The following is a 23,735-nucleotide window of genomic DNA, read 5'->3' as shown; positions in this document are numbered from 1 at the left end:
AACCCTTGGTTTTTATAATTTCCAATAGCTCTTGATATCCTTCTACAACATCTTAAACAGCTGTTGTATGCCAGCACTTCTTTTTTGCAGTGCCACTGAATGGAATACATTTTGTGCTTCTAAGCTGTCTAGACGCAGCATATAAGCAAGCACTTCCCAAACTTCTAACCAATATGATCCTATTTTGACACTTGAAAATTCACACAAACCCAGACCATGATCAAAATAAAATAGAATATCTTCACTCTACTCCTGCTCCACTCCCTCTCTTCTAGTACAAAGTGTATGTAATCAGAAAATAATTCTAATAATTCTATTTTCCTCTGAATACAAAGGCAAAAAAACAAACAGAACCAATGTTCAGATTTTATTCTTTTCTAGTCACTTTAGTGTTCATGAAGAACAAAAGAGTTAAAGCTGTGGAATTTAATATGTCCTTTGTTTCTTTGCAGCACAGGTACAGCAGAGACCACAGCAATGTAAACTTCCTTGCTAACATGCTTCAGAAAATTACTAAACTGATCAACTGCAATCAGTGCAAAAAGGGAAGTCTTGCTAGTAGGTTATTGCTCCAGGCTGTCAGGTTCACATAAGAAAATCGTTTTGTTATGGACATGAACTGTTAGGCCGAGGTGGAGTTGACGCAAACTGCAGGGATGATCCCTGCAGTCCCCACTGTCGGCAGGCAGACCTGGACAAGGCAGAGGCCAGCTGCAGCTTCGCCAATACCAGTCCACATCCCCTTGGGTTGAGCCTTCAGGTGCTGGGGTTGGCAAATCTCAGGTGGGGGGGGGGGGGGGGAGCAGGAGTGGATGAGGCAAATCTGGAGACAGGCTATGGTCTGAAGCAGGTAGCAAAAAGGAAGGTCCAAGCAACAAGCAGTTTTCAGTGGCATGCAGCATGCAGGAAGGTCCAGGAGTCAGGCCAAAGTCAATACCGGTTATTTTTCCGTAGGGAAGAATGGACAGATAAGCAGGGCAGTAAGGCAAGGAGAAGAATGGCAGGTGGGCAGACGAGGAACACCGAAGAACTGACTACGAGAACCGAAGAGCACAGACGACGGAGACTACTGGAACTTACAACGAGGATCAAGAACTGAAGACAAAGACCACAGGAACTGAAGAATGCAGGGCATGCTGAGGCAACTCACACTACATGGACTGTAGGGAGACCTTTTGCCAAGGCAAGGCAAGACAGTAGCGCTGCCCTCTTATATGGCTTTGAGATGATGTCATTCATAGGGGCCGCAGGGTATTTCCCCGCTGCGGTCCTTTTAAATAGGGAGAAGAGGTACACGTAAGGGCCTAGGACAGATGAGGCATTCAGTGCTGGAGGCGTCAGCTGTGCATGCCAAAGTGGTTTGCAGAGGCCTGGCTGGTGAGGCCGGAGGCACTCCACTGCATCGGAGCACAGCGTTGGTAGCATTGAAAACTAGAGGGGCCCAGCCGAGAGGCGAGTGCAGTGGTTCGTGGGCTTAGTCCACAGATCTTGTGTTTGATAAATACCCCTCCTCTTAAGCCCTCCTCCTAATGACCTTGAATGACCTCTTCTTGCACTGTGGGGCAGACCTCCTCCAACTATCTGCGGGTTTCTAGGCTCTGGTAGTAACTTTTTTAACCAAACAATTGCTTTTTCCCTATAGTCATGCAATTCCTAGGACATAAGCTGAGCCATAAGCGGAGGGATGGACTCTTTTGACCTGTGTTGGCGAAGGACAGCCCCTACCGCAAGGGTAAAGATATCTACCTTCTTCTCAGACTCTTAGCTGGTAGAACTAGACAGGACTGTCTGCTTCCTTTCAATATTCCTTTTACTCTTTTCCAGAAGTCGGGTCTGCAGTATTAATATCATTTCCTCTTTGCCTTTGATAACCAAGTCAAGTTTTCTTAGTGAGGTGGGTTCTTTTTCCAAATGTTTTTGTTTGGATACCTCTTGTTCCAATTATTCTTGTACTTGTTTGTGGACAACTAAGGAAGCATTGTAGAGTGGTTTGAGTTTCTCAGGATTCCCTACCAGTAGTGGGAATTCTAGGAAGGATGGAAGCCATGATCATCAGGCGAGACGGGCCGTCGGAATCCATAAAGGATTAGGTACATCCAGGTCCCCAATAGATGAATTCCGAGGTGGACCAATCAAATTGCGGTTGATGTATTTGCAGCCATAGCAGGCCTAGAATAACAGTTCATGGCTCTGGATAGAACGTGGAAGCTGATGACCTCATAACGTGAGGGGCACAGTAGACTGGGTCACCAGCCCGGAAGGGGGTCTTTGTGGACAGATGAGAGTGCCAGAGGTGATGTAATAAGGATCATGGGGGATCTAGAAATGATTGACCAGCTTTTGCTGTATAATGTCCTCCCCTCCCCCCCCCCCCCAACAGAGCCGGAGTCCACCTAGGCCCAGGTGGAAAAGCACCCGGAGGGACTGTTCCAATGAGACTAGCAAGAGAAACTGGGGAGTCAAGATAGTCAGACCTAGGGCCATCCACCTAGGTGACTCTGGGAATGGTAACGTTCCAATTCTGGCTCAGCATTGAGCTAGGAAGTGGTCTTGAGCATCTTCGACCCACTTGCATGGGTTCTTCTTGTTGTAGGGTCAGTGGCGTAGGTGTATCATGTGTAAATGAAGGTTGGACGGGTGATGCCCCTGAGATATTTTTACGTGTCAAGCACACTCTCTCGGGCTCTTTCCTGGAAGCGCCTATTTTATCCGTGAAGTTAATGAGCGCTTCCAGTGAGGTGGGCAGCTCCTGGGCAGCAAGCTTGTCTAATTTTTGGAGCTAAGCCTTCCAGGAACAAAGCAAGCAAGCTATCTCCATGCCAATTCAGTTCTTTTGTCAGGATCCTAAATACTATGGCATAGTCTGCCAAAGTTCTGGAGCCTCGTCGGAGGTGGAGCAGGTCAGAGCCCAAGGTAAACATACAACCATGTTCTTCAAAGATTGTCTTAAACAGACCAGGAAAATGTTGCAAGTTGTGCCACAGGGTTCTGCACTATCCCAGAAGGGAGATGCCTATGCTAGGGCCTTCCCGACAATAGTGAAAGAATGCAGATGGTCTTGGTAAAGTCGTCCAAGAACAATGGTGCTTGCAAAGCGAAATGCATGTGGCAATGGTTCAGGAAACCACAGCCTCTCTTAGGGTCCCTGGTGTATTGAAGTGGAGCTGGTAACTTTGGTATGGGCCAATTGGTTAACTTAAGTGGCATTGGTACCACTACTGGCGGAGGCAGGGTGGCAGGTGTGAGTAGTGTATCCAGTTGAACCGTGAGTTGATTCATTTCAGTGATTAAGAATTCCAAGGTTGTCTATAGTGCTTGCAATTTCTGGGCTATGCCAGGGATAGTTTGCAGGGCATTCAAGTCTGCACAGTCCATGGCCTCGGCAATCTGTTGCGGACCTGGACCCTTAGGATGAGGTGGAGTTGAAACAACCTGTAGGGAGAAGCCCTGCAGGTCCCTGACGTTGGAAAGCAGATTTGGATGAAGCAGAGGCCTAGCTGGGGTTTCGCCTATACCAGTTCATGTTCCACTCGGCTTGAGCTTTCGGGTGCTGGGGCCGGCAGGTCTTAGGTGGGGACCTCTGCGGATGGAGAAATCCGTTGAGGTTACTGGGTTGGAGCAGGAGTGGATGAGGCGAATCCAGAGACAGACTATTGTTGGAGGCAGGTGGCAAGCAGGAAGGTCCAAGCATCAGGCAGTGGTCAGTGGCAGGTGGCAAGCAGGAAGGAATAGGAGTCATAGGTCAAGGTATCCATCCATAGGGAAGAAGGGACGGATAGACAGGGTAGGAAGGAAAGGAGCAGAACAGCAGGCAGGCAGACGAGAACTGAAGAACGCAGACAACTGGAACTGAAGAAAACAACAAGGACCAGGAACTGAAAATGAAGACCACAGGAACTGAAGACCCGGAACACAGGAATTTGAGAATGCAGGGAATGCTGAGGTAACTCACGCTACACAGCAACTGAAACTATTAGGGCCCAGCCAAGAGGTGAGAGAGATGGTTTGCAAGGTTTGCCTGCAGACCACTGAATGCAACACATTTTTCAAATTTGTCCAAAACATTGCTCAATTTGTTTGTTTGTATGCATTTTTGAGGCTGTCCCAGTTATTTTTTTCTTCACTTTTCTTTCAGTTCAAGCATTATTTCACAGCTTCATGTCACTAAATCTACTTAATGAATCTAATACTTCTTCTTTAAATGGTTTGAAATATTGATAGTGACAATTAAAAAGAAAGGATTGCTTCTAGTTTATGCACAAAGGACAACTTGCTCAAAAGGATACTTGCCCTTGGTAGTGTCAGAAATAAAAAAAAAGCCAAAAGTTCCAAATATAGCAAACGCAGGAAATCCTGCACTCAGACTGAGAGGTATAAGCATAGTAAGGAGAACAAAGCTAGAGATTTTGAAAAGCATGTATGGGCACTTTTCTCCTGTTATTGCAACCTTTTTTCATGTGGTGGTTTTTTTTTTTATATTGTAGATTTTCAAATAAATGCTTATTTTTTTTATATCTCCCTCATTTGTTCCCCTTACAAAGTTAATGCCTCGCAAGTTGACTGGAAGATATTCTGTTTGCTCTTTTCTAGCTTATATAATTTCTCAGGATGGATTTAAAATTACTTTTTGGCTAAGTTTCTTCTTTCTTTTAACATTTTAAACACAAATTTATGTTAAATGTAAAACAAAATTTTAAAATCCACTGCAACATATCAGATCTACCAAACCATTAACATTAATGATAAAAAAACAAAAACTAAAAACTAAATCCATACACGGGTTTTCTTTCATGCAACATTAAAGATACTGGTTTTGTAAAGACTAGTTATGATACTGGTGTTTACACACACACATACACAAACAGCAACGTAAAACACAAACAGCAAGTAAAAAATGTGTGCTGATCTTGGGCACACATTTTCTTTACTCGCATGCTTAAAAAAAAAAAAAAAAAAAAAAAAAGTACTCCTGGTGCAGTAAGTTTAAAAAAAGCATACCAACCCAAAAATGTGTGCATACAAATATGCTTAAGGTGCATAAAACATGATTTGTGTACATAAACTATGTTTTCTGGACAGAAAGTTATGCTTTCTTGGCAAAGGGAGGATAATTTTCATAGTGTGCATAACTCAGCACATATACACTTAAGCAGGTGCCTCTAAAATTATGCCTCTATTTTCTAAACTGGGCAGCAGGAGCCATGCTGTTTATAAAATACTGCATATCCTGCCCCGAAAGTATAAACGTATATTTCAATATGCACACATTTTTTTTAGGCAGGTATCTGCATACTTTGTACACTTATTTTATAAAACCGTGTGCAGTATTTTATGTGCAAATTTATTTTAACATGTAAAACCCCTCAGTTTATGCGCAAAAGTGGGTGTTTTATAATCTTATGTATACATGTATCTTCTGTGGGTGGACTTCCAAGCACCAGTTAGCAGAGACCGCCACTGGTTCACCACACCCTCTACCACTTGCTCTAGACCCCACACCCCAAAAAAAGTGAAATCAGATTTAATTTCTGTGATTTGATTAGCAGGTGTAAAAGCAATCACATATGTCTGACGACAAAACACAAGAAGTTCTTGAGAAAGAGATTGAAGTGTTATCTGAAAAGAAAGAAGAAACGCAATGCATACACAAATTCCATAATACAATCAGTAACCAAAGGAAAAAGCTCTTTGTGCTGGGTGACTCCACACTAATCTGGGAACTCTCAGCGAGGAAAACACTACAGTTAAAAGCCTCCCAGGATCATCAGCCGGCAGAAATGCTATTCAATAATCAATGTGATCAAAGAAGAAAGCAAAGACTTTAAAAGTTGATATTATCATCCATCTGGGAACCAACGATCTTGCTGGAATTAACATCCAAGCGGTACAGAGAGATTTCCAGTCTCTAGCGAAGCAGATTAGTCACATGGTGACAACCATTGCCTTTTCAGAAGTGTTACCAGTTCATGGAAAGGGGAAGGAGAGTCTAAGCCATATTAATAACTTCAATATATGGCTCAAATCCTGGTGTAAGGAACAAAGTTTTGGATTTATTGGGGGCTGGGGCCGTGTATGAAACAATAAAAAGCTCTTTGTCAAAGATGGCTTACATCTGTCTGTATAATTACATATAATATAGAGAGCCCAACAATAATACGTAGAATACACAACTTTTATTTAAAGATATCACACAAATATACCTATATAGACAATAAAACTAAACTAGCACACTCACACATTCATACCCACACATTAAAAAATATGTTGTATTGAGATACAATATATAACTTTGTTTATGTTACCAATTAAGTTTTACAAATAAGATTTCAATTAAAACTCAATAAATTATTGTAAACTTTAAATTGGAATTGTGTACTGTTTGTGTCCGACAAAAGCAGATGCAAGATCTCTTCGTTTCACCCCCGTCTTTTGGGGCTTCCTCAGGGACTGATGTAAACATACACTTTACAAGTGTATTACCACACTGCAAAGCACATATCAACAATTAATTACACAATTCAAAGAAACATACATTGTCTTAACTATTGCACTTCAAGAACATATACCAACCCAAATTTGCTAAAACCTGTAGCCACTAACAAACACATATCCACAACGCCACTAACCCCTTCATTAATCACCACAAAACATGTTACCCACCACACATAAAAATAAAACGCTTTTCTGTATATCTTATCTCACTTTAATTTTCTATGATTTAAATCCTAAAATCTTCTCCGCTTTTAATGCCACAGACATCTGTCTGTGGCAGGAAAGAGGATCCTAAGAGATAAATTCAAATCCTATGTCATAAAGCATTTAAGCTAAATCCTGGGGGTGGCAGAAGGAAATTAGAATGTCACCCCCCCCCCCCAAACACAAATGCTAAGGAAAAGGGAAAGTGGATAACAAAACAACTAAATAAGCCACAAATGGAGTCCAGGAAAAGCAGTAATCTGAATGAGAAAAGCTGGAAAGCTATAAGCACAAATGCTGGTAGTTTGGGCAATAAAATCCCAGATCTGCAAGCGCTAATGGTGGAGGCAGACTTGGACGTTGTTGCTGTCACGGAGACGTGGCTCACGGAATCTCATGATTGGGATACGGCAATACCATGCTATAACTTGTTAAGGAAGGTCAGAGAGGACAGGAAAGGGGGAGGAGTGGCTCTTTATGTCAGAAACAATATTTATTTTATTTATTTATTATTTTTTAGATACCAATATTCGATCTGAGATATCACATCAGTTTACATTCAGGTACTGTAGGTATCAAAGCATCTGAGCTGCAAGGAAGATGGGGCAAAGAAGAAGCACTATGGGCATACCTAAAAAAAAGATGATGGGGCATCCATTTTTATAGGAGTGGTTTACAGGCCTCCAGAGATCTGGTTAAAGACATCCAAAGATGGGAAAGAAGGGAGAAGTGGTGAATGTTGGAGACTTTAATCTGCCGGATGTAGACTCGAGAATCCCTACTGCAGAATCTAACAATAGTAGAGAGATAGTTGATGCCCTGCAAGGGGCTCTGTTCAAACAAATGGTAATGGAACCCACGAGGGAGAGAGCTATACTCGATTTAGTGCTCACTAATGGAGATAATGTCTCTAATGTCCAGGTGGGTGCCCACCTCAGCACCAGTGATCACCAAACAGTATGGTTTCATATCAAAAATAGGATGCGGAAAAGAAGCCCGAAGACCTAAGTTTTGCAGTTCAAAAACACGGACTTTGATGAACTGGGGAAGTACCTGGAGGAAGAACTAGAAGGCTGGGAGAACAAGAGAGATGTGGAACAACAATGGACCAAAATAAAAGGAGCAATTGTTAAGGAAACTAATCTATATGTTAGAAAAGTAAAGAAAAGCAAAAGAAAAATGAAACCTATCTGGTTCTCAAACGAGATGGCTGACAAAAGCTAAAAGAACAGCGTTCAAGAAATATAAAGGATCCCAAAGGGAGGAGCACAAAGAAGAATATCTGGTGGAACTGAAGGAGACGAAGAAAGTAATCAAGACGGCAAAAAGTCAAGCGGAAGAAAGGATAGCCAAAGAGGTAAAGTGAGGTGACAAAACATTTTTCAGATACATCAGAGAAAGGAGAAAAGTTCAAAGTGGTATAGTGAAATTGAAAGGTGAAAAAGATCAATGTGTGGAAAGAGACGAAGATATGGCAGAAATATTAAATGAATACTTCAGTTCAGTGTTCACTAAAGAGGACCCTGGAGAAGGACAAGTTAACAAGAAACTGGAGGGGAGTGGAGTAGATGTAACTCCATTTACAGTAGAGAATGTATGGGAAGAGCTGGGGAAACTGAAAGTGGACAAAGCCATGGGGCCTGATGAGGTTCATCCAAGGATACTGAGGGAGCTCAGAGATGTGCTGGCGGGTCTGCTGTGTGACCTGTTCGATAGATCCCTAGAAACGGGAGTGGTGCCGAGTGATGGGAGAAGACCAGTGGTGGTTCCACTTCACAAGAGTGGGAGCAGAGAGGAGGCTGGAAACTACAGGCCGGTTAGCCTCACCCTGGAGGTGGGAAAAGTAATGGAGTCGCTGCTGAAAGAAAGAATAGTGAACTATCTACAGTCGGAAGAATTGCTGGACCAGAGGCAGCATGGATTCACCAGGGGAAGGTCTGGTCAGAAAAATCTGATTGACTTTTTTGACTGGGTTACTAGAGAATTAGATCGAGGAAGCTTGCTTGATGTCATCTACTTAGATTTCAGCAAAGCTTTTGATACGGTACCGCACAGGAGGCTTGTGAATAAAATGAGAAGCTTAGAAGTGAGTGCCAAGGTGGTGGCCTGGATTGCAAACTGGTTGACGGACAGAAGACAATGTGTGATGGTAAATGGAACGTCCTCTGAAGAGAGAGCGGTGTTAAGCGGAGTGCTGCAAGGGTCGGTGTTGGGACCGGTCCTGTTCAATATCTTTGTGAGCGACATTGCAGATGGGATAGAAGGTAAGGTTTGTCTTTTTGCAGATGACACTAAGATCTGCAACAGAGTGGACACGCCGGAAGGAGTGGAGAGAATGAGACAGGATTTAAGGAAGCTGGAAGAGTGGTCGAAGATATGGCTGCTGAGATTCAATGCCAAGAAGTGCGGAGTCATGTATATGGGGTGTGGAAATCTGAAAGAACTGTATTCGATGGGGGGTGAAGGGCTGATGTGCACGGAGCAGGAGAGAGACCTTGGGGGGGGGGGGGGGGTGTGTGATAGTGTCTAACGATCTGAAGTTGGCAAAACAACGTGACAAGGTGATAGCTAAAGCCAGAAGAATACTGGGCTGTATAGAGAGAGATATATAGAGTAAGAAAAGGGAAGTGATTATTCCCTTGGTGAGGCCTCACCTGGAGTACTGTGCTCAGTTCTGGAGACCGTATCTCCGAAGGGACAGAGACAGGATGGAGGTGGTCCAGAGAAGGGTGACCAAAAAGGTGGATGGTCTTCATCGAATGACTTATGAGGAGAGATTGAAGAATTTAAATATGTACACCCTGGAGGAAAGAAGGAGCAGGGGTGATATGATACAGACTTTCAGATACTTGAAAGGTTTTAAAAATCCAAAGTCAACGACAAACCTTTTCCGCTGGAAAAAAATCAGCAGAACCAGGGGTCACGATTTAAAACTCCAGGGAGGAAGACTCAGAACCAATGTCAGGAAGTATTTCTTCACGGAGAGGGTGGTGGATGCCTGGAATGCCCTTCCAGAGGAAGTGGTGAAGACCAAAACTGTGGATCCATAAAGTCTAGAGGATGTGAATGAAGAGAAGAGGCGTAGGGGGGCTTGCGGGAACGACAGCTACAACCTGGTGATTAATACCCTTATTCAATAAACATACACACAGTTAATGCAACTCCAACATTGGTCTATGCTTCAATGGCAAGAGGAAATGTGGAAAAAAGGATTTGCATTCACAAAAAAGTGGGGGAGTAGCTTGCTTGTTGCAGTAGTTACTACCCCAAACCAAATAAGCCTGCTACTTCACTTTCAATGCATATCCAGCGTAGCTCTCTGCTTCAATGGCAGGGGGGAATGAAGATAGAGGATTTACATTCAGACAACAACCAACAAGGACTGAATTGCATGGTCTGGGTAAACAAATAAGCATGGGTGTAGCTTGCTTGTTATGGCAGTTACTACCCCGAATCAATTAAGCTTGATACTTCACTTGGAATACATATCCAGCACAGCTCACTGCTTCAATGGCAGGGGGAATGAAGAAAAGAGGATTTATATTCAGACAACAACCAACAAGGACTGAATTGAACAGGCTGGGTAAACAAATAAGCGTGGGAGTAGCTTGCTTATTGCGGCGGTTACTACCCCTAACCAATTAGGCTTGATACTTCACTTAGATGTGGCTCCAGCACTGCTCTCTACATCAATGGTGGGGTAGGAAGGTAACTAGAACCAAAAAGTTACTAATAAGGGCCAAGAGTAACAGATAAGTATGAGAAAAAAATAAGTGTGGAAGCTTGCTGAGCAGACTGGATGGGCCGTTTGGTCTTCTTCTGCCGACATTTCTATGTTTCTATGACATGCACTTACTGAGCTTATAAAATGTGTGTGCACATACTTTCTGAGCCCCACCCTATATCATCCTCATGATACCCTCTTTCTCTGTTCATATTTTTTTCGCATAGGAGCTGAAATACGTGCGTGTTTGCAGTCTTCTAAAAACTGGCTTGGCCCACACTTCAGGTTCAGACCCATAAACTAATAGTAGTCCCAGAATAGTGAGCTAACCTTACTCTACTTTTGATCAGGAGTTAATTTTCCAGCGTTAAGAAAACACTAATTAGTCTATGCATCTCTCTACATTGAGGAGTAATAGCTTAACACCTTCATTAACATTAATATGGGATTTAAATGGAGGAGCACTAATTTGTGCAAACATTTTTAGTTAAGTTTATGTACACAGTTTTGTGCAATAAACTCCTTGTTAAATCAGGAGTAAAGAAGTGTGCACAACTGCATGTTAACAATCAAGTGCAACTTATTACACTGGCCTAACACAAACAAGGCAAGATGCAAGAAGACTAGCACCCACAAATCCTAAGAGGTAAAGCCTCCTAAGAAAGTTCAGAACATATTTGTGAGTCAATATTATTAATTAGGGAAAGCATTATCTCAATACACGAGAATAGTACTTGGAAGTAAGTATAATAGTAGTTAAGTTGCAGAGGGCTGGATGCTACAGATTCCAGGATAGCACGTAAAGATTAATTTCAGGATGGAGAAAAATACGAGCAGGAGAGAAAGGCCCCTAGACCTAAGAGGGAACTTCAATCTCCTGAAGAGATTAGAAACTCTTGACTACTCATGAGATGATAAGAAGGGATTTCCTTGAAGTTGCCTGGGGAGTTTACTTTTGCAGTACATTAAGGAGGGGATTAGGGGAGAAGCGGTGTTGTACCTATTGCTAAGCAATAGACTCACATGTGGCCGAGCCAAGCAATAAGCGTACAATCATAACTGTAAAGTTTTAAGAAGTTGTTAGGATGGGAATCTACCAGTAAAAGCTAGGTCAAGCTGATGTTTGGAAGGCAGATTTCAGCGGATAACAGAGTATGATGCTGGTGAAACTGAAACTCCTTCAGAATGACAGCAAAATGCATACTATCTGTGCACAGTTTAAGATGCTATTTTTAAAATGTGCACGGTGTGCACTCTTCTGGGCAACAAGCAAAGGAGCAACTGTACATTATTACATGGTACCGGCAGATTTCAGACAATTTTGAAATTGGAGACATATGGAAATAAGATATTGAGTAGATCCTTATTTTAATACAAGATAAAATCATTATCATAATTGTATAGTTTTCTTTGGATTATAGCAGTACCTTGGCTACATACAAAGACCAAGGATACTTTTAAATCCACGGACCTTGTAGGCAATTTTCAAAGAGAAACTACCCATGCAGTTTTTCTTTTTCACAAGACGTTTATGCTGCTACATGGACACAAAAATCCCTATGTGCTTTATACTTCTTTTTTCTGCAAGTGGAGTAAAGGAAAAGAAAACATGCATGCAGATTTGAAAATGTAATTCCACACTTGCAGTTTACTTCCCAATCTAAACATGCCCCCAGAAATGCCCCTATCTACTGCGGTTAGATGTACGTGCATTGTGAACTCAGACTGTGATTTCTAGTTTTCAGCCAGGCCAGTTTTTAGAAGTCATTGGCTTTGAAAATTGTCTTCTTCATCAACAGAACAAAGTGACATAGAAAAAAAATACATCAGTTTAAAAAACGACTTTTCCTGGCTTTCCTATAGGATATGTATGCATCAGAACTTGAAAGGCTTTTACATTTGCTGAAGCATATTCTCTCTCTTTGAACACCTCTCGATTTAATCACTTAGACCAGCAGTTCCCATACTAAGTCATGATCCTGGGGCACAAATCAGTGCTAACAAGAGACGGCGCTGTTAACTTATTAACAGCAGTGAATATTTTTTTTTATTATTGTTATGTAATTAAGCTTATTATATCTGTTATGCTATCTTATATATCAGTTAATTGTCAAGCATATTATATCTGTAACTATCTCATTATATCCGTTATCTGTGCTTAGCCAGTTATCCATTCAAGCTGTTATACTGCATCTTACTTATTTGTTTACTTATACTCAACCAGCTATCTAATCAACCTGTTATAATGTATCAAGTCATGATAAGGCTAGCCTTAGACGACATGTTATTGTTATATGTAAACCGATGTGATATGGCAAATCGAATGTCGGTATAGAAAAGTATACAAATAAATAAATAAATAAATGTAATTGGGATGTAAGTTGTATCTGATTTATACACTCTACTTTTTTATTATGTTTGTTATGATATGAACTTCTGTGATTTACCTGGCGCAAGCGGTATAGAAATATTTTTAACTAAATAAATATCTTCATATGGATTTTACCCCAACCTGCAACCAGCAGTGACCATCAGTGCGGGGGGGGGGGGGGGGGGGCCATGAGCCTACCCATATTCACAGGTCCTATCCCTTCCCCCTCTGAGGGAGGCTCCACATAAACCTTACCGACAATGCCTCTAGGAAACACTGAACTATGAATACATAATAATCTATAATGAAGGGGGTTTTCAGAACGATATCTTAGCATTAATTTTTATATTAATGAGGGTAAGATTGTAATTCTTTCATTAAAAAAGCTAAAATGTTACAGCTCTACACGTACTTAATTACATTTTGATATACAGTAACTTACTGGGAAGCTATAGTCAACTCCTCGTCAACTATATAATCAAGGCCAAGTTAGTTGGTTGCCTCTTTTGCTGAAACTTATTTTCAATATATATCCACCAGTGCCCTGTCACTGAGGTTTGTACTGTAATTAAGCACAGAATGATATATGTTGAGGCATGAGATAACATTTATTGGTACCCAAGAATACCCTATATATGGCCATAGAACCTGAAATCTCCCTATGTGATTTTAAAATATATTTAGGGGAAAAGAAAATCACTTTATTTGGATCCAACCTGCAATCATTATCAGTGACATCAGAACTTTTGGCAGCCAATCACAGAGCTGGTATTAAGGAGGAAGTATGGTTGGTCAAGGATTTTTAACACACATACAAAATCCTAAACAATCTTCATTTTCTTAGTTTACCAAATATAACTCCTACATATTTTTCCTATTGGTGGAGTAGTAGTTTATATCTAAATCTACAATCGTATATGCACTGACAAATAACTGTTTCCAGATGTTGCTGTTCCCCAAACTAAGGGCATATCCTACCCAGCTGGCTTCATTTAAAGCATTGTCTCCCAGTGCCTCAGAGTCCCAAAGATCTCATGCATCATAACTGACAAAGTTCCTGTCCCACTCATGCTAGGGTGTCTTAAATCATATGCTGGGTTCTAAGTACCTTTTATTATATAAAAATATTACCCATCTATGGAGAGGACTAAGAGATGAATGGATCTGTGTACTAAGTATGCAACAGGAACACTTTTACACAGTGAGAAATGCTCAGCATATCAGATATGCTATTGTAAAAATTATAGACTCATAGATACTAAGAAAGAATAAAAAATTCAGCTAGATATAATATGCATTTACTCTGGGTTACAATATATCTACATATAGTGGAAAAAACAACCCCACAGTGTCCTTCCCAGCCTGTACTAAGTTAGCCCAGCTATCATTCCATTGCTTGAAATGACTCTGTATAGAAAAAAAAATGCAAGGGATATGTCAGTCAACTGTGCTGCCCGAAAACCCATGGAACTTTACACTAGTTGCAAAATACATAACCAAACAGAAGAACATTTTGGAAAATTGCATTAAGGTAAATTGGGGCTTCCTTTTTACATATCATGTAATACTGTATCAAGAGGGTGCACCATTTTTAATATGAACTAAATACAAACTTTTAAAAAGTGTTTGGCACTAAATGAATTTTTTTCTCAAGTGCACTGCCACTACATGACTAAGTCTGCCAGATCTTCCTTTTTATTATTTGTAATCAAGACCATTGTATGTTGTTCCTTCTGAAAGACATTAGTTACAACTGTCCATTTAAACAGACAGTTTAAATCTTTTCTGTTCACACAGTTATCTTTCACATTAGAGCATCATTATGTGATGAAAATAGCTAAAAGGATCTGTCCAGTTTGTATTTTTTCAGTGAATAGGGCACTATGACTGTTACAAAACGTACTTGAGAAATATAAAAAAAATAAAAAAAGAACAGGACAAACCGAAGCTTTACCTTTTCATGAATTTCCTGTGTAGACTGTGCATCACAAAATGCCACAGTAGCTACATCCTTCAGGATAGGCATTTCTACTGTGCAATCCCTGCCATCCAGCAATGCTACCAACGGGCGCGGGTGCATGGGCCCATTCATTATTGGAGGTCGAATGCCTGCAATGAAGAAAAAGTGCACATTACTTCTATGCAACGTGGGCAATATTCTGAAGAGTGATCAGGGTTAACTGCTGTTGCACAGTACAAAAATAGAAAAAGAACCAACTGTTCTCCTAAGAAGAAATGAGAACAAACTAAAACCTCAACAAAAAAAAAATATATATATATATAAATAAATAAAATAAGGTGGAAATCTGCTTACTACATTCTGCTATTTCTCAGGAACTATCAGTACTGGAACTAGCTCAATATCATATCCCTCAAAATATAGGAAGACAAAAGCATTGTAGGCCTACACTTAATATCGAACTGAACTGCTCATTAAAAAAAATCACTATGAATGCAAATATAGTAACATGATAGCGGATAAAGACCAAAATGGACCATCCAGTCTGCCCAGCAAGATGTTTAGGGAGGTATTGTGGTTTCATGCAGGTTTCCCTGAAGCTTTCTTTTAGGGTTGTATCTGCCAAACCATGCAAGTTGCTCCCATGAAGAAAAGATACTACATGCTATGCCATTGCTTCATTTCCATCCTCTTGATTCTAGGGATCCTCTGTGTTTATCCCATGCCTTTTTGTATTCTAGCACTTTTTCTAAGAACAGTAAGGCCCATCTAAGTCTGTCCAATTAAATATTTGTGGCATTAACTTGGGCTCCCAGTTGATCTCTTTCTTACCTTTCATTCCTTTTTTAATAAATGATCCTCTATGTGTGATACAGGCTTTCTTGAATTATTTTACTGCTTTTGTCTCCACCACCTCTACTGGAAGGCCATACATACCTTTCCATAAAGAAACATTTTCTAATACTACTATTAAATCTAGTCTCTCTGAGCTTCATACTATGATCTCTTGCTCTCCAATTTCCTTTCTACGGAAAAAAGGTTTGCTTTTAATGAATTATTTATATCTTAGAGAGATATCTGAATGTCTCTCTCATATCCTCTCCCTCCTCTAGGATATATACATTTAGGTCCTGGAGTCTCATCTCTTATGACTTATTGTGCAAATCCGGCACTATTTTGATACCCCTTTTTGGAGCCACCTCCAATCTATCTGTCTCTATCCTTTTGGAAGTACTGCCTCTAGAACTGGAAACAATACTCCAGGTGAGGTCTCACCAACAACCTATACAGAGGCATTATCACCTTTTTTTCTGCTGTTATATCGTCTACTGTTCCTCTAATATAAGCCCTAGCATTCCTCTAGCACAGTGTCCATCAATCCCAATAATGTTTGAACCTTTTATCCAATTTCATTCATATTTCGGCCACGAAGAATCCAGTGACCCCAGCACTCTTTCCTTGTGCTCCCTACCTCTTTGCAATATAACCAGGGGCACCATTAAAACTTAGGGACCCTGTAGTGTTAATATCACAGTGTACCTTTAAGCCCTTGCCAGCCAACTTAAGAAACCCCTTATATATGTACTAGAGGTCTCTCCCTTAGAGATCTATAGGAGGCTGCGAAGGAGTAATCAGCTTTCCAGACTAATTATAGACTGGGTCTGTTCAAGCCCCTAAGAGGATCATAAAGATCTTCCTTCTCTAAAGATCTTGCGGGTATTTTCCTAAAGAACTGTAAGTAATATCTTATTTCTGGGAACTGGGTGAACTGAAGACAAGATCTAGAGGTCCACATTCAAAAGGGTTTGGTCCAAGTAACTTTTCAAATTACCCTGACAAAAGAAAACTAGTGATTGAACATTTCTCTCCTCTCACTGACAATTTTATTCAGGTACCTTTTTTATCTGGGTAAAAGAGGGAAGGGAGGGCAGGGCACGTTCCAGTTTAGCTGAGTAGCACCGATATTGACTGCTACCCGTTTCACCTTACCCAGCTAACTCTGGTTGAAAAAAATGCAGTTCTGAAGTTCCCCAGATAACATTACCTGGGCGACTTTCAGTAAGAATATTAAGCCTTATAGACTTATAGGCCGATACAGAACAGTGTGCTCGCCCGAGTGCACTGTTTAGCCCCCGATTAACCGCGCATTTTACACACGCTATTACCCCTTATATTGGATATTTACAGAGGCAGACAGGCGTTAATCATAGACAACACCGGGAAAGTGTACAGAAAAGTAGAAAAAACTGCTTTTCTGTACACCCTCCGACTTAATATCATAGCGATATTAAGTCTGAGGTCCCCAAAAATTAAAAAAACTTTAAAAAACAAACAAAAAAAAAAGCTGTCTGCCGGCCTGCTGGTTGGGAAACAGATGCTGGTAAAATTAAGCATCGGTTGTCGGACCTGCTGACAGCCGCCACTTCCCTAATAAGGAGGGCGCAGGGACACGCTAGTGTCCCTAGCACCTCCTTCTTAGCACGGGCCCTAACTTGAATACAAAATTGCGCGCCCAGGAGAGGTGCCTGGGCGCGTGTCGGGAGAGCGGGCGCTCACCTCGGAGCGCCCGCTCTCCCGCAGGTTTTTCTGAATCGGCCTGTTACTTGGCTAAGTTTTGCTGAATTTCTTTCCTAAAGTTACCTGGATCTCTTAGTGACTAGAATTTGCAAAAGGGTAAGGAAACAAAACCCCTCATCTCATGGAGGCAGGGTCTTCAGCCCACTCTGCTGTATTACCCCTAAATCTTCTAAAGGTCTGAAGGCTGCATAATGCCAGGTCTCCCAGAAACATGTCTGAGGATGTAATATTTGGAGTATGTTGTTACTGTGTCACAGTTTTGATGGAAGAACATTCAATGTGAAATCTTCTGTGGATTGAATAAATACTTTGTTTTCTGTAAACACACAGATCCAGGGCTGGTGGTTTCAATAGGCAAACTAGGCAGCTTCCAGGAGCGCCAAGATTCTGGGGGTGACAAAATCCCACCAGCGTGAGGTCCTGAGAGCTGCTGTACCAGACCCAATATTGTCAAAGAAGGGAATACAGTCCTAGAGCTACTGCTATGGGTAGGAGAGAGTGCTGGGCTGGAGATACGTTGGGGACGAATAACCAAAAATTTGCCTAGGACTCCAAATGGGCTTGTACCGACCCTGAACAAACCTTTGTTGGAACCACAACTATTTGCTTACAGCTGGCAACCAAAACTCTTTATTATCTGGGTTTTGGTTACCAGCTACCAACCTACCCAGAGGATTCCTGGAGTAAATCCTAAATCTGAACCTTGAACAATACACACCATTTTACAGAGGGGCCAGGCAAGCCCTGTACTAGTCTAGTATATCATCTTTTCGACTATAACTGTTAAGAACGCTTGATCCCATGTTTGTCTATACTTGATCTCAGGGTTGCACTGAGAATCACTGTTTTGCTTTTCTTTTTTACCTTACTTTCCTATAGGGAAAAAGTTCAGATGTAATCTTAGGAAGATCAAAGCACATGGTGATGTTAAAGCATTTTAAAGCAGCCCTGCCATTAGTTATTGATTATGGGGCAAAGGACTTTATGAGATCATAAATACAGCGAGCAATGCACTACAAATCAACTCACAGTAAAGAAGAAAAAGAAATAATTCAAGGGAGAATACTGACTACAAAACTGAAAGATGCAAGAGGACAAAAATTGCAAGGAATTCACTGAATGCAGTGTAAAGAAGAAAAAGGCTCATCAGGAAAGATCCTAAAAATCTTAAAGAAAACAGAGGACAAGAGCAGAAGGGATGAGGTAAAGCAAAGAGATGCTCAAGATGACAAAAAGGAATACAAGCATGAGAGACATGTCCAAGCTAAAACCAAGTGGTAGAGCTGCTCAAGCCAAAAGACTGTGGTGGGAAGACCGACAAACCCCCCCACCCCCCCTCCCCCAAAACACATAAGGCATCATTAAATGTTCACACATCTTCTTAATCCATGCCCCCTTTATAACCTGTTGCAACAACAGTCTCTGGAAGGGGGCACACTGAATTCAAATTAGAGGTGTTACTATTGTGCAATGCCTGACATGTCTCACCTGGGAGTTGTGAATGCAGCACCATGTCTGAAAGCAAACAACCATCTTCTGCATGGATGTCTGCAGCACTATCACTGGGCCAGCCCCACTAGTGTTTTTAATCACACAGCATTATAATTTAGCATGATTTTTTTCCCCCATCAAAGCTGGCACTTTACTTTTCCACTATCATACCTAACATGCATATTAATCTTCATGCTGCTCTAGGGGGTCTCACTGGCAGGAAGTGAAACATGGAAAAAGGAAAAAGTGGAAGGAGGATTACTGAGAGGTGGCAGTGATACATATGGTTAGACTGTATGTATTTCTCATCTCCGTATCTCAAAAATGTAAAGTGGAACAAGGACATTTACAGAGAAATGCAACCAAAATGATTAGGAGTATGGAAAGTTCCCTTACGAAGAAAGATTTAACAGGTTAGAGCTCTTGAGTTTGGAGAACAGACAACTCAAAAGAGACATGATTGAGGTTTATAAAATCATGAGCAGTGTGAAACAAACAGTTATTCACCTTTTCAAATAGTACTATGATTAGGGGATGCTTTATAAAACTGGTAGCAGATTTAAAAGAAATTTAAGTATTACTTCAGTGAATGCACAATGAAGCTGTGGAATTTGATGCTTAATGATTATTCAAGGCTAGTGGTATAAAAGGCTTAAAAAATGGTTTGGACAAGCTTTTGGAGAAAAGGCCCATTAACAATTGCTAGTTTGATAGACCTGAGGATTGTCACTTCTTTTCCTTAGGAATGAACAACCGGTAATGGATTTCTTCATTAGGATCTGCTCGATACTTCTGGATTGACCACTGTCCTGGGCTCAATAACCTACTTGTCTGGCCCTGTGTGACACTTATGTTCTTCCTTTTTTTTTTATTAAATTTAATTACTCATCTTTCCAAACCTGAGCTCAAGGTGGGTTAGAAGTTCAGGCAGTTGATAGGTTCCTGCCCAAGAGGGTTTAAATCTATGGACCCTATTTATTAAGCATTTTCCCTATGAACACAAAATGGGATAAAAACTTTAGCAAACAAACCTCTATGTTTGTACTTGAGGCAATGGAGGGTGAAGGGCCATGCCATTTACAGAAGATAGAGATTTGTGTGGAGCTAGGAAAACTGAAAGGGGGAAATCTATGGAGTTGGATGGAATACATTCTAGATAAAGGGTGTTCACAGATTTTCTGTTGGGTCCATGATAGATCAATTCAGTCGATCTGTGGAGATGAAAGCTGTTCCACAGGACCATAGAAGAGTGGATGTTGTCCCAATTTAAAAAAGTGGAAAAAAAGAAGAAGTTAAGAACTATAGGCCAGTTTATCTAACTTTCATGGTTGGAAAATGAATGGAGACACTACTAAAAGAAATAATAGTGGAGTATCTAGAATCCATTGAGTTGCAGGATATAGGTCAGTCTGGTTTTACCAGAAGAAGATCATGTCAAACAAATATGATTTGTTTATTTGATTGGATAATAAGAGAATTAGATAAGGGGCATGCACCAAATATTGGATACTTAGATTTCAGCAAAGTTTTAATTCTAACATAGAAGTATCATAAATAAGCTGAACAGCTTGAGGGCGGGCACCAAGATGGTTTATTGGACTGGAATCTGGTTGAGGAGTAGAAAACAGAGAGCGGGCTAAATGGAGGTCACTTGAAAGAAAAAAAAAAAAGAGTGATTAGTGGAATGTCTCCGTGTTTGGGCCTGATCCAGTTCTGTTCAGTATCTTTCCGAGTGATATTGCACAGAGGCTACAGGAAATGTTAGTCTTTTTGTAGACACTACCCAAGATTTGTAATACAGTAGACACCTTTTAGGGAACAGACAGAATGAGAAGTAATTGAGAAAACTCAAGGAGTGGTTAAGTACTCGACCGCTAAGGATCATTGTAAAAAAAAAAGTACAGTCTAAGATAGAACTTTTTTGTAGATATTTGAACTGTGAGTTCTTGAGTTTGACTGTATCTTGGATGAGTGTTACAGAAACAATAGACAGACAGACCCTGGGAGGGGGACTCAGACAAATGCCTCTCATGGTGGATAGCCAATACTGTTCTAAGCCAAGGAAAGTTCATCTCTACTCTTTTAAGACTGAGCCCAAAGATTATGCTGCCATAGCAAGCAGAGACTACATTAAAACTAAAACAAGCTTATCTATCTTTCCTTCATCCATCTTTGCAAGTGTCAGTTTTCTTTAAGCACTGATTAGAGTTACTTTTGTTGTAAAAACAAATGGATGATTGTGTGTCATGTTCTCATTGCCAAAGGCAAAGATATATCTGTTAAACTTATTTTAATGTGCATTGAAAGCTCAGTTGAGGGCCGACAAGGTGCCTTCGTGGCATGTGCTGTAAAGTGCTCTGCAGAAAGCCTAAGTTTGATTCCCAAGCCTACCTTCTGCTCGCTGGGTTGATAAAGGGGACGCTGAAGAGGGAGTGTTCACAGCTCCTGAAGGAACATAAGGTATCTCAGCTTTTGCTGGCCAGTAACACCTATTGGCCAGACTCAGTGCACATGTATAATGTGCTCCAGAGGAAGCCACAGCCTATTGTCCCTAACCAAGTACTGTCACTTCAGTGGCTGGGCTAGGTGGGGCAAAGCATTGTAAAATCCCCAGGCAGTTGTTAATGAAGTCTCATGGTGTTGTAGCCCAAAAGAGTTGAGTTCCAATTGAGTTGGAAGCCCAAAACAGCAGAAGGAAACTGCTGGACCAAAACCCGGCAAAGAAACCAATTCTCATTTAGATATAATCAGATCTCTAACGAAATACACAGTTTTCTCTTTTCTATTCTGCCATGATTATTTTGATTTGTTCTATTTTTGCCCCAGTGTTATCTTTAGTGACAGTATGTATAACCTGAGATACTGTAAAGCAAACATCTCCAAGCTATGATAAGAATCAATTTCTGCTACTGTTGTAAGGCACAATTAAAAGTATATATTATCCATAATGCTAGAATATCCAGACACAATAAAGGACTTTGTGATAACACTATAAATGTTTTTGACTGTCTTAATAGACTGTTAGTTGAAAGCATTTTGAAATTAATATTAGTTTTAGTTGTACATACACAGTTTTCTAAGCTGTTGCACTCAACCGAAAAACAGGTATGGTATATAAATGCAGTGGGGGGAGGTTCCATCAAATATTTAAACTTCATGTTTTCAACCCCTCCCCCACAAAAGATTTTTAAAAAATCCCTATTTGTAGAACTTTGCTCTCTGAATATGGACATTTTAACTGCACCCAAGAAAATAAATACACTTTCAGTCAAATGACATTAATTGAACGCATACTTGCTAGTGTTGCTAATGGAATATCCAATTTTCTATGCTGTTGAATTATAGGCAAATACTGCATTTGCAATTTATAGAGAGGTAGGAGTGATAAGAATGTGAAACCCCTGGGCAGGATGGATCCTTTACTTGGCCCCCAGGGTCACACAGAAAGAAAGTGTAGATACGGACCCTTTCTGCACACTCCTCTCAGTCTCTATTCAACTTCTTCCCATAGCTTCAATCTGAGGCCAAAAGTTTCAATGTGTGGGGACGAACAACAGATTTTATACCCTGCTTCTCTGCATTTTTGCCCAGTTTCCGTCTTTAGTGTACAACAGCAATAATTAGATGGTCTCAGCATCCAATAAACACACAGCAGAAGAATTGTGGCTTCCAACTTCTTTACTGATAGTTCACTCAGATGATTGAATAATATTTATACGTTTCACATTCGACTGATTAGCAGCAATAAATAAGACAGCAGATGGAATAAACTTGTGACTCCACTTCTTGGTAAAGTCTCTACTTCTAGTGGAAGCTTTATATTTACTCAGAATTCCTCCTTGGATCAAATTTCTTACATTCCTCAGATTATGTATATTAAAGTTAGTTTAATCTTCCTTCTCTTCCCCAATTTATTCTCCGGTCCCTTCCCAATGAAGGTGGTTAGAATATACACAGTCCCAATATTTAATCAGAACTCGGTCCCAGATTTAATACTCTTCCAGAAATCCTCTTTAAATATTTGAACTCTTTATGCAGCACCTGAATGGTACTTCACTCTCCCTTGTATTTTCTTGAATTCTTTCCACCCCTTAGGCAGCACCGGGTGGGCACTTCTCACACCCTTAAGTAACTTTCCCCAATAGCAACAAAACTCGTCACCTTTATATTGTACCTTTCTTGTTTCTCCTATCAGTACTCTTTACTAGGATCCCTTTCATGAGATGGTCTTGGTTACTCCTCTGTGTCTTTCTGAAGGAAAGACTCTCTTCTTCAATAGGTTTAGGATTGTTGACTCCAGGTACACCTTGGGTTATCAGCTCCAAGCGGACAAACATTTTTTTAGTTCCTCTAGTAAGGGAAAAATTTAAAAAAAAAGCAGGAAGGGTGGAAAAAACTTCCATGCTTCACAGAGGAGATAGTTCAAAGCAGTTAAAGCAAAAATATTCTTCCTCTGTAGCAGGTCACCGTCACTCTGTATGCACGTTAGGAGACATATCACAAGCAGGTCTCCCTTATCCCACATTCAGCCTTAAATACAAGGATGCCCCAAATTCACTGCAACAAGAGGGATGGGCTCTCACAGGGAAAACACAAAAATTGGCTTAAAAGAGTCCAAACAATTTGTAAACGCAGGTAGATGAGTCAACAGGAGGCCAACCCCTAAATAGGAGCTTCCTTACTCCTTTCTCAAATTAGAAGAAAAAATTAGAAGATAGGAGACAGAGAGCTCCTACTTCAATAAAAACCAAACTAAAATCCATGAGGATAGCAGGTGCTGTGGGATGATAAACTAGCACATACCATTTGCATGTTCCCACATGGGGGAGCAAAACCCAAACCTCTTTTCCCTTCTTGCTACATGGAACCTCCCTAACTTAATGGTACAATCCTTTTAGTTAGGGAAACCAAGGATT

General features: G+C 40.7%; 1 protein-coding gene across 6 annotated transcripts in view; it reads right to left on the bottom strand.

Annotated features, from left to right (window-relative positions):
- The window catches only part of CTBP1 (C-terminal binding protein 1), a 943,073-nt gene that overhangs the window by 171,386 nt on the left and 747,952 nt on the right, over positions 1 to 23,735 (bottom strand). For all 6 annotated transcript variants that reach the window (XM_029592698.1, XM_029592702.1, XM_029592712.1 and 3 more), the window contains one exon: positions 14,746 to 14,900. In XM_029592698.1, coding sequence (XP_029448558.1) covers positions 14,746 to 14,900 — 155 coding nt within the window. The remainder of the gene's footprint in view (positions 1 to 14,745; positions 14,901 to 23,735) is intronic.

The sequence above is a fragment of the Rhinatrema bivittatum genome, chromosome 1, assembly GCF_901001135.1.
Source record: "Rhinatrema bivittatum chromosome 1, aRhiBiv1.1, whole genome shotgun sequence".
Classification (NCBI taxonomy): domain Eukaryota; kingdom Metazoa; phylum Chordata; class Amphibia; order Gymnophiona; family Rhinatrematidae; genus Rhinatrema; species Rhinatrema bivittatum.
The sequence above is the reverse complement of the archived record's forward strand: the minus strand, read 5'-3'. Positions and strand labels throughout refer to the sequence as shown.